The sequence below is a fragment of the Hyla sarda genome, chromosome 7 (assembly GCF_029499605.1).
Source record: "Hyla sarda isolate aHylSar1 chromosome 7, aHylSar1.hap1, whole genome shotgun sequence".
NCBI classification, from domain to species: domain Eukaryota; kingdom Metazoa; phylum Chordata; class Amphibia; order Anura; family Hylidae; genus Hyla; species Hyla sarda.
The window spans coordinates 111,132,755-111,144,613 of record NC_079195.1 but is presented as its reverse complement, the minus strand read 5'-3'; the positions used below and the strand labels follow the sequence as shown (position 1 = coordinate 111,144,613).

At 51.3% G+C, this 11,859-nt stretch overlaps 1 protein-coding gene across 1 annotated transcript in view; it reads left to right on the top strand.

Annotated features, from left to right (window-relative positions):
- The first annotated feature begins 9,988 nt into the window (after window positions 1–9,988).
- MCU (mitochondrial calcium uniporter) overlaps window positions 9,989–11,859 on the top strand; it is a 112,028-nt gene continuing 110,157 nt past the window's right edge. Inside the window, exon 1 of the mRNA XM_056530454.1 lies at window positions 9,989–10,386. Coding sequence (XP_056386429.1) covers window positions 10,276–10,386 — 111 coding nt within the window. The 5' untranslated portion in view covers window positions 9,989–10,275. The remainder of the gene's footprint in view (window positions 10,387–11,859) is intronic.

Genomic DNA, 11,859 nt, shown 5'->3' with positions numbered 1-11,859 from the left:
AATCTGTATTTGGTTCTGCAGTACACCATGACCCAACACTATCACAGTGTGCAATCAAAACATTGAGTGTCCTGCCACCCTCAACATGTTTCGCCATCACAACGGCATTGTCAAGAGGATAGAATATGGCAATGGCCTGTTGAAATATGTCTTACTTTCTAACTGCCCTATCACGCTATTAGTTTTTAAAGCACATTTTAAAGGGTTAATTTAATCTTGCCAAATAAAAGCTACATTTTATGGGTGGGAATCTAATAGGGGTGTTAGTGCCTCCGGGCCCCTTTATGGTCCTGACAAGCAGAATTTTTTGCTTCACGAAAATCATTCGGAAAATGTACATATTTGCTGCCAAAAAATCTACAGCAGATTTTGCTTCCATTGACTTTAATGGGTCAGTGACAAATCTGCCACTATTGCGGATTTTCTGCTGACCCATTGAAGTCAATGGTAGCAAAATTCGCTGCAGATTTTATGGCAGCAAATATACTGTGGAAAATCCACCAGTTAGGACCCTAAAGGGTGTATTCACACACACACACCGGATCCGCTGCACATTGGTAGTTGCAAGAATATCAAGAGAAGGAGGCAAATATTTCACTTTACATGTCCTGCAAGTTTAACTGCTGCATTTGTAAAATCTGAAGTTGCAGAACATCTTAGACTCTGCTTTTTTCCAGGGTATGTGTCAGCTGCACATCCACAATGCGAACCTCCAATTCCATCACATCCTAAAGGTGCTCTATTGGATTGAGATCTGGTAGCTATGTAGGTAGGTGGCTAAGAAGGCAGCCAGATAGGTTAGTGGGTAGGTAAGTCGCCGGGTACCTAGGTAAGTAGATAGCTAAGTATGTAGCCAGGTAGGAAAGTAGGTAGGTAGCTGGCCACATAAGTAAACATGTAGCTATGTAGGCAAGAAGGTAGCCAAGAAGCAAGCCAGGTAGGTAGGTACTTAGCCAGGTAGGTTTCTAGTTAGCCAGGTAGGTAGCTAAGCAGGTAGGTATGCAGGTAGTTAAATAATTAGGTAGCTGGGTAAGTAGGTACGTTTGCAGGTAGGTAGCTATGTCGGTAGCCAGGTAGGCAGTTATGTAGCTATTCACATAGACAATAGGAAGCCAGGAAGCTTGCCAGGTAGGTAGGAAGGAAGCTATGTAGGTAGCCAGGTAGGCAGTTAACACTGGAGTGGTGCGAGCGTCTGTGCTGGGTGGGCGCTGTGCTGGTGCTCTATTGGATTGAGATCTAGTGACTATGGAGGCCATTGGAGTTCAATGTTTAAGAAACCAGTTTGAGATGATGTGATCTCTGTGACATGGTGCATTATCCTGCCGGAAGTAGCCATCAGAAGATGGGTGCAATGGTCATCCATAATACTCAGGTAGGCTGTCACGTTTAAACGATGCTCAATTGGTTCTAAGTGGCCCATAGTGTGCCAAACAAATGTTCCCCCCACCATTACATCACCACCAGCAGCCTGTACTGTTGATACAAGGCAGAATGGATCCATGCTTTCATGTTGTTTACACCAAATTCTGAACCTGACATCTGAATGTTCCAGCTGGAATTGAAACTCATCAGACCGGTTAAAGGACATCTGCAGCGTGATTAACACTTATCCCCTATCCACAGGATAGGGGATAAGTGTTTGATCGCGGGGGTCCGACCACTGGGACCCCCTGTGATCTCCTGTACGGGGCTGCGGCTGTCCCATGCAGGGGGCGTGCCAGCCGCAGCATGACGTTGCGGCCGGCACGCCTCTTCCATACATCTCTATGGGAGAGGCGGGGAGACAGCGTTCGTGCCTCCGCGCCTCCCCCAATAGAACTGTATTGGGATGGTCGACGCTACGCGCCTTAGCGATCACTATGAGCGCTAATGGCGGCGCCCCGTTAGGGAGATCGCGGGGGGGTCCCATCGGTCGGACCCCCCGCGATCAAACACTTATCCCCTATCTTGTAGATAGGGGATAAGTGTATATTGCGCTGCAGTTGTCCAATTTTGGTTTACCTGTGTGAATTGTTGCTTTAATTCCCTGTCCTAGGATGACAGGAGTTGCATCCAGAATGGTCTTCTGCTGTAATGCTCTTCAAGGTTGTGTGTCTTCAGAGATTGTATTCTGTATACTTTGGTTGTATTAATTATTTGAGTTCCTGTTGCCTTTCTGTCATCTTGAAATTGTCTGCCCATTCTCCTCTGACATCAACAAGGTATTTTCATCCATACAACTGATTTAACTGGTTTCAGACCAGTCCATCTGGCACCAAAAACCACAACACATTCAAAAGGAGATTTTTTAACACTTACCGTAAAATCTCATTGTCGAAGGATCCATTGGGGGACACATACCATGGTTGTATCTTGCTGTCTCTAGGAGGTGTGACACTATGGTAACAAAAAAAGTCAGCTCCTCCCAGCAGGATAAACCTGCCTTCAGGCTCTGAGCTATTCAGTTTATGTTCCAGAGCAATAGGAGGAGACCAATAGGGCAAAGAAAAACCCCAAACTGTCCGAGAACCAGAAGAAAAAACACAACTGAACACACTCTCGGACAGGGAACCAAAGGAAAAAAAACAAAGAGGGCGGGAGCTGTGTCCCCAATGGATCCTTCGAGAAAGGGATTTTACGGTAAGTGTTAAAAAATCTCCTTTTCTCTATCGGCTCCATTGGGGGACACAGGCCGTGGGACGTACCAAAGCCGTCCATTGGGTGGGCAGATAAGTAGTCAGGCAGACGGCCGATCCACTGCCGCCTGCAACACCTTACTACCTAGACTAGCATCAGCTGATGCGAAAGTATGAACTCTGAAAAACCTCGAGAGAGTGTGCAAAGACGACCAGGTAGCCGCCCTACAAATCCGCGAGGCCGAAGCTATATTCTGGAGAGCCCAGGAAGCCCAACAGAACGTGTGGAATGAACCACAACCCTGAAAAGGAGGAATCTTCCCCTTAAAGCGATAGGCTTCCGCAATGGCGGACCGATTCCACCGAGAGATGGTGGCCTTGGAAGCAGGTTGTCCCTTGCGATGACCTTCCGTAAGGACAACAAAGGAATCACACTGACGAAACGAAGAAGTGATGGAGAGATAAAACCGAACAGCCCAAAACTACAACCAGCTTGTGTAGTAACGCTCCTTAGGATGGGAAGGAGCCGGACAAAAAGACGGGAGGACTAAGTCCTCATTGAGATGAAAGACCGAGACCACCTTAGGCAAAAAGAAGGAACTGGCCGGAAAACGACCTGTCCTGGTGGATCACCAGAAATGGAGAACGGCAGGAAAGAACTGCCAGTTCAGACACCCTCCGGATGGAGGTGATAGCAACAAGAAACGCCACTTTCCAAGAAAGGAGGCGGAGAGACACCTCTCTAAGTAGCTCAAAGGTTTCACCCTGGAGGACACTCAGAACCAAGTTCAAGTCCCAAGGGGGAGAAGGTAACCGATAAGGAGGAGCAGCGTGCGCCACTCCTTGCATGAAGGTCCGGACATGAGAATAGAAACCAGGGCCGAAACCTGACCTTAAGGGAACTGAGAGACAACCCCAGTTCCAACCCCGACTGCAAAAAAAGGAGAGAAGACGGGAAACCGAGAAGGTCTTGAGAAGTCTTGAGGTTCACATCAACGAAAATAAAAACCACCAAGTACGGTGGTAAATTCGTGCGGAGGAGGGCTAACGAGCCTAGAGCATGGTGTGAATGACTTGGGAAGAGAACCCGCAGGCCCTCAAAACCGCGGTCTCAACCGCCACGCCAACAATGTAGCGACTGTAAATTGGGGTGGCAAGAGGACCCCGAGAGAGAGTAGGACCGGGCAGAGCGGAAGACGCAGAGGAGCGCCGTCCAGGAGCCTGACTACATCGGCGTACCACGACCTTCGGGGCCAATCTGGAGCTACCAGAAAGGCGAGGACGTCCTCTGCCTTGAGCTTCCTCAGCACCCTAGGAAGGAGCGGAAGAGGAGGGAACAGATAAGGTAGGGCGAACCCCACCCAAGGAATCACTAGAGCGTCCACGTCCAGAGCCTGAGGGTCCCGGAACTTGGACACAAACGGAAGGATCTTCCGATTGTGCCGGAACGCGAAGAGGACCACGTCCGGAAAGCCCCAGAGGTCACAGAGCTGCGCGAAGACCTCCGGATGAAGAGACCACTTGCCAGGGTCGGGTGAAGACCGACTGAGGAAGTCTGCTTCCCAGTTGAACACTCCCGGAACGTGTGTCGATCATGTACGCCACGGCTGTGGCGTTGTCCGACTGAATGCGGACAGGACAAGACTGAAGACGGGACTCCCAATGAAGAAGACAAAGAAGAATCACCCGTTATTCCAATATGTTTGTCGGAAAAGGGGGGTCTCCAGGGGAGACCAGAGTTCCTGGACCATCCAATCCCTGAACACGCCGCCCCAGGGCGACAGGCTGGCAACTGGTGTAACAACCCACCAGAGAAGGGGAAGAAAGGACCGCCCTTGGAAAAGAAGGGGGGAGCGGAGCCACCAGAGCAGAGACTCCCTGTGAGGAAGAACAATCTGATGATCGAGGGACAGAGGAAACCTGTTCCATCGAGAGAGAATCGCCAGTTGAAGGGGGCGGTACTGAAACTGGGCAAAGGGTATGGCCTGTCTAGTTGCCACCACCCGACCCAGGACGTCCATACTGTGCAGGTGGAGACTGACACCTGGGTCCGAAGGGGGCGGACCCCCAACCAGAGCGCCAGACGTTTGTCTGGCGGAAGACAAATGCGGGCAGAGGCCGTCGAATTGAAGGCCATGAAGGTTAGAGACTGGGTAGGACAGAAGACTGACTTGTCCCAGTTGACCATCCACCCGAAGTGAGTCAGAGAGTGGAGAGAGACGTCCAGATTCTCCAGAGTCTGGGCTCTGGTTGGAGCCTTGATGAGAGGGTCGTCCAGATAGGATATGACGAGATTCCCCTCGACCAAACAGGCAAAACACTGGCGCAAGGGTCTTTGTGAGGACCCGAGGAGCCGTGGCCAAACCAAAGGGGAGGGCCACGAAGTAAAAATGCCCCTCTGGAACCGCAAGCGGAGGTACTGATGATAGCCTGGAAATATTGGCAGGTGGAGGTAGGAATCCTTGATGTCCACCGATGAAGGTAACTCCCCTTGTTCCAGGTACGCCACCACCGAACGGAAAGATTCTATTCTGAAGTGGTGGATGAGGAGATGATGGTTGGTCGCACAGAACCGTCCATCTTGGACCACAAAAAAATCTGAATAGAACCCCGAAAGACGTGCCCCTGGAGGATCGGGGACAATTACCCCCTGGAGAAGCAGAGACTGGAGAGCCGCTCGAAATTGCTTCGCCAGAGGGGGAGACCGGGGGGCCCGGGGTTGAAAAAACGTGATCCCTCGTAAGGGAGGCAAATTCAATCCAGTAGCCATTGGACACCACATCCCTGACCCCAGAGTCCTGAATGTATGAAGTCCAGATGTCTCAGAAAACAAGAGACGACCTCCCACCCGAAAGAAAACACGGGTGGGGGCCTCACTTCAGCAGAAGTGGGCTTGCGGTTGCCTGATTTGGGCGCAAAATGGCCAGACCGGTTGGAGTCCGACTTGCAAGCCGGGCGTGCCCGGCACGAGGGAGTCTTCTTGTCCCGCGAGGGCGCCTGCCTGGACCCTTAGCTGGAACCAGAGGTCTGAAATGACCGAAAGGAAAAAGGACTTCCATTGGGAAGAAGGGAGAGCCTTATTTTGAGGTAAGAAGGAACTCTTACCTCTAGTTGCCACGGAGATAATCTCATCGAGGCGGTCGGCAAAAAGACGGCCACCCGCAAAGGGAACCTCAGAGAGAGACCTTTTGGAAGCGGCATCCGCATTCCAAGCTTTAAGCCACATAAAGCGGCGGAGAGCCGCTAGGTGACCCACAGCCAAGGCAGAACAACGGGCTGACTACGTGGAAGCTGCGCACAGAAGGTCCCCAGCTTTAGAGCATTGGAGAGCCAGAGCAGATAGATCCTCTGGTGGGGGGATCCCGCTAAGATATCCTGATGGAGCTTTTGGCACCACTCCGACAGGGCCTTGGGCACCCATGTCAAGGCGAAGATGGGAAGAAGAGCCAGCTGCCTCAGAAGCAAACCTCGATAAGGATTCTACCTTCTTGTCCGTGGGATCCTTGAAGGCAGCGGCAACTGCCAGAGGCAGTTTAGTCGCCCTAGAGATCCGGGAGGTTGGTGGATCCGCTGAGGGAGGGGAAACCACCTTAGCGGCAAGGTCCTTGACAAATGGATAACGTTCTTGGATTGTCTTGATTCCCGGGAACCTCTTGCCTGGATGTTTCCATGCATATTCCAGAATGTCGTCAAAGTCAGCATGAGAGCTAAACCTTTGAGGTGCTGGCTTAGCACGATGAAAGGATACTTCAGGATAGACATCCGAAGATCCTGGGTCCTCTAGATGAAGGGTGTCTCTTATGGCTGTCACCAATGAGATCACCGTTGCAATTGAGTCTGAGCGGTCCTCTGAGTCAGATGCCGGCTCGGAAGCCTTGTCCACCAGTTCACCAGGGGAAGTGAATGAGTAGAGGCAGTCCTGGAGGGGGGCGACCCTGACTGGGTACGCAGCTCTGGCGTGGCAGAGCGGCGAATCTGAGAATGTCCTCAGGAGGAGCGACGTTCGTGCCCAGATGACAGGGGGGGGGGGGACCCACGAGGGGAACGCCCACGTCTATCTGAAAACTCAATTGAAGAGTCAGACGAGGCACCCCTATTATGCTTGTTGGAGCGTGAAGCATGAACGAGGAGCGGGCCCTCTCAGAGGTCCCGTGCAGGGAAGACCCCTTCAGGGCGGACACCCCTACCCGAAAGGCCTCAGCCACCGAACAGGAGACTTGGGTCCAGTCCGCCATATACTGGGTCAGGGAGAAACCCAGGGTGGTGAGTGGCTGAACCCACCGGGACCGAAAGGGCATCAGGGGGTACCAGGGGGCCTGGGGGAGCAGTGGAGCAGGCAGGGCAAGGGGGCTCAGCAGAGCCAGACATGTTGGTATTACAGTGCTACAAACATAATAAGTTACTGATGTTCCAGGTTTCTGACTAGAGGGAAGAACAGCTCTGGGAGTGGACATAATGGTGGAAAAAGAGATGGAGAGAGGGACTAGCGTTCTCACCCTGGTCTGTGTCCCCTGTCAGCTGCAGTGAAAACTCACTCCGTGCAGCTAAGGAGACTAAAAAAGACCAGCCAATAGAAAGGGAGGGGCGTGCCCGAAGTAAGGCACCCCCCCAAAGTTGTGAAAATCGCGCCGACGGCGCTGATTGGGGGCTGCTTCGCGCCCCTGGAAGCTCCCAGCCCTGTGGGCGGAGCTAAGACCGGCCGAGAAGGACTGTAATGGCGCCCGCTCCTTGTCCCAAGAGCCATGTCCAGTCCGCATAGCGCTTGGGGGAACAGAGCGGGCGGCCTAAACGCCGGTGAACACGGCCGGCGAAAGTGAAAGTAAGCCGGCGCAGAAGCGCCTGGCTCGAAGCGGCGCAGCGGCTGTAAGCCGCGGATAAGGAGCTGAGGGAAAACAAAAGCAAGCTGGCGCTGGAAGCACCCGGCCCGAACAGCGCCGCGGCAGACAGCCGCATATAAGGCGCTGAAGTATTGCACCAAGCACACACGCACACATAGTAAAATAAAGTGCCCCCAGAAGTAAAGTGCCTTGTAATATATACCCCCTTAGGTGCCACTGCTCCCCCAATAAAAAGATGCAGCCCCTGTAAAATGCAGCCCCATAAAACTAAAGGTGGGCCAAAAACAGGGGGTCTCCAGAGGTTGCGAGTCCGTACCTATGGAGAAAAAAAAAAAGGGGGGGGGGGGAAAGTACTTACCTCAGTCAGAAGAACGTACCTAATGGAGTCTTCAGTGAAGTCTACAGCCAGCTTATGGTCCCTGCATCAGGCCTAGCTGCTATGCGCGAGCGAGGCGAGCAGAGACATAGGGGGACCCGGTACCATGAGGTACCACCCAGGTGTTGACCGTTGGCGAGGAGGGGTTTACAGCGCATATACGCAATGTCTGTGCCCCCTTACTCGCAATGGGGAAACGGGGAACCGCAGTCCCTGAGTCCCCACCTGAAAACAGAAAATAAAAGGAATTTAAAAAACTAACACGTCCCTATACTAGTAAAATTAAAAAAATCAGAAGACCTGGTCTGGAGCAACCCAGACCACATCCACCTCCTCAGACACTAAGCTTAGACTGGAGAACTCAGAGCCTGAAGGCAGGTGTATCCTGCTGGGAGGAGCTGACTTTTTTTGTTTCCTTATTGTCACACCTCCTAGAGACCGCAAGATACACCCACGGTCTGTGTCCCCCAATGGAGCCGATAGAGAAAGTCGTTTTTCTTCCCCATTCTTTTTGAACTTCAGAAAGTTGTCTTGACCACGTCTGCATGCCTGAATAACAACAGATGTTCCTAAAGATGGCCATACACTGCAGATAGCTGTCTCCAGGGGTCAAGTCATGGGAAAAAAGTGTGGGAACTCACCCAAGATTTCAACTCCCTTGGCTGGTCCTGCTATGTTCCTGCTGTGGAGAAAGTGCAGGAACTCAGTTCCCATGCATTCCTACAGGAATTGAGCCCTGGCTGTCTCGCAATCTCACCTATGCAAACTCGGCTGAGTGTACATGTGATCAGCATGTGGGGAGGGAAGAGAGAATTGGATGTGGCTCATTTCCCTGAGCATAAAAGGGTTGAGTAGGTTGTAATCCAACTACCTGATCCTCCTCCCTGACATCTGCCTTTGGGGTAGTCGGGAGTCCCCCATACACAATAGATTTTTGGCTGATCCCTCTGAGATTGAGTCAGCTGTCAATAATCAAAGGTGTATAGGCATGCTGACCTAAATCTGCCCATCATGTGCAGATAAATAACCTCCTTTCTATGGCTGGGTTCACACCACATTTTTGCAATACAGTTCCCGTATCAGGTCTTTGATAAAAAAAACGAAAAAAAAAAAAATACAGATTCCTCAAAACCTGACTAAACTGTATCAGAACATGTGTACAAATTTTAATCCGTATACAGTTTAAAACTGTATACGTTTTGGAAAATGATGTCCGGTTGCATCCGTTTTGTATTCATTGTGAATAAAGTTTCACTTGTTTGATTGATATTCCAAGAAAAAAACTGTGCAGTCAAAAACCGTATGGTGAAAACTGGATGGAACCGTATGACATACAGTTCTGTATGGTTCCCATTGACTCCCATGTTAAAAAAAAAACGGTTCAAGGCTGGGTTCACATGACATTTTCTCCCATAAGGGAGCGCATACGGCAGTGGGGAGCTAAAACCTTGCGTTCCCGTATGCCTTCATATGCGCTCCTGTAATTCATTTCAATGAGCCGGCTGGAGTGAAACGTTCGGTCCGGTCGACTAATTTTTGCACCGTATAAGCTTTTATAACCGGACCAAAAACAGTGGTTGACCACAGTCTTTGGTCTGGGGAAAAAGCGCATACAGCGCAAAAATGAGCCGAGCGGACCGAACGTTTCACTCCGGCCGGCTCATTGAAATGAATTACATACGGGAGCGCATACGAAGGCATACGGGAACGCAAGGTTTTAGCTCCCCCCTGCCGTATGCGCTCCCTTATGGGAGAAAAACGTGATGTGAACCCAGCCTAATATGGTTTTTCACCCGGACCAAAAACCGTGGTAGGCCATGGTTTACTGTCCAGAAAAAAATTGTATGGTTTGAAAAGCGGAGACAACCGTATACATTATGGTGCATACGGTTTTGAATGGGAAGTCTATGGGCGCGGTTTTCTGTACGGTTGCTTACGTATTTTTTTTATGAAACCTTATGGTAAAATCGTGGTGTGAACCCACCCTTACCTGATGCCATCTATTCTACACAAATACACCACAGCCCCTACAGCTCTGCTTCACCAGAACCATGTAAGGAGCGTGAGAAAGCATTTTCCTGTAGGTCTGAATACTACAAGCCTCAAGCTGTATTTATATCCACTGTAAAGTCCGGGTAAACTTTATCCATTATACATGGGACAGTGTCAGGCTGGAGTCCCTGCTGAGCTCTGCACAAACTCAACCTCCTCCTAATACTTCATAAGCCCAGGCTCCTTGGCAGCTCCGGGCCCCGCCCCAGTAGGAGGAGCCTAACAAGCTCACTCCGCTACAATCCCGGAAGCCGGGCGGTATAAGTGCCTCTAGGCCCCTCCCATCTTCCGAGCACCTTCGTCTCATTGGCTTTGTCACTTTTGAGCGACGTGTATTAGCCACGCCTCTCTAGCGCCGCTGCGCGCCGAGGTCCGGAGTGCTTCCAGTTGAGGGATGGCGGCTACGGCAGGTAGATCTCGGCTGCTGGTGCTCTCCAGGAGCGTCGCGGGGCTGACAGCGGGCTTTCCCGGACTCGGAGTCAGCAGACAGCGGCCTCACAGGACGGTGAGTGAGAAGGGACGGCGCGGCAGTGCTGGTGGGATAGGAAGGAAAGTGTGTGAGCTGTGGCAGGGGAAGGAGGGAGTCGCCCGGGGCGGGGTGTCCAGGGAACTCCCGTCTAGTGCGGCTGCAGCGCCGGTTGCTTTAGTAACTAGTGGTGGTGCTGGCCGTTTCTGCCGGTGCCTCCTCCCCGGTGAGTGGGCGCAGACTGTGGAGGGGGAGCCTCCCTTGCTGCAGGGGCCGCTGACAGCCCCTACCCGTGCACTGACGGCTCCTTATCTGCAGTGCACTGGGGGCAGCCGCAGCACACCACACTGTAAGCCCGGACATGAGTGACAACTTTATGTCATACTGCAGTGACATAGGACATCCCCGTGTGACCCTCACAGACACTACTATTACTCACTGCATGCCCATTCATTCCTATATAGTACTATGCAGGTATATGTATGGAGGAGGGGAGTGCACAGATGTCAGTCCCCTGCAGTAACTGGTGGGGTCCTCACAGTGTCCTCTCCACCGCCATACTATGAGTACTAAGCATTGGAAGTGCCCACTACAGTGTCATCCCTGCCCTCTCATTTCTCTACACTAGTTTTTCCCATCCAGTGTGCCTCCAGCTGTTGCAAAACGACAACTCCCAGCATGCCCGGACAGCCTTTGGCTGTCCGGGCATGCTGGGAGTTGTTGTTTTGCAACAGCTGGAGGCACACTGGATGGGAAACTATATACAGTGTGTATCGCCTTGCACACACATGACCCTTGGCAGATGTGCCGTTGCTGATGCGCGGCTCTCCACGTCTGGGTGAGGTCGCGCTGTCAAATCGTTCCCGCCTCACTTCTGATGACAGGTAGCGGTTGTAGTGCCGCCTCACATCATTTTATGAGGTAGCTGAGGTTCTGTTGCATAGTGTCAGGGGTTACGGCTGCTGTGTCTTAGTCGTTTTGTCCGTGGATGAAGCCTTTGACCTAGTGGCCGCCATTTATCCGAACGTTATTAATTGTTTTACAAAATATGAGATCATATTTTTGGGTTTTTTAGAATACTGTACAGACTAAAATAGAAGAGAATTTTCCTCTCGTGTGAATCCTGCCGCCATGACGCAACGTAAGTGAAGCTGCGGCCAGTGGCGGGCCTCAGCACAGTTGGCTATTGTGTCACATGATCAATGTTAAAGTGGACCTGTCAACAAGTCAGGGAGCCAATAAATACTGAATGTATTCCAGCGGCTGCAAGTGTCTAGGGGCCCCTAATGTCACCTATGTCTGACGGCTTGAGGGTCCAATCGGGAGTTGTAGATGAAAGGAGGGTTAAGGAAAACTTCAAAGAGTACCTGTCACCAAACTAAACTTTTAAGATATTGTTCCTTATGTAATTATAAGACCATTCGCTATTTTCTGGCTTCTAAAATTGTCAGCCTTTATATGTTTTTAATGTGATTGAAAAAACGGCCACTAGGTGGCTCTGTTCAGTTCCCT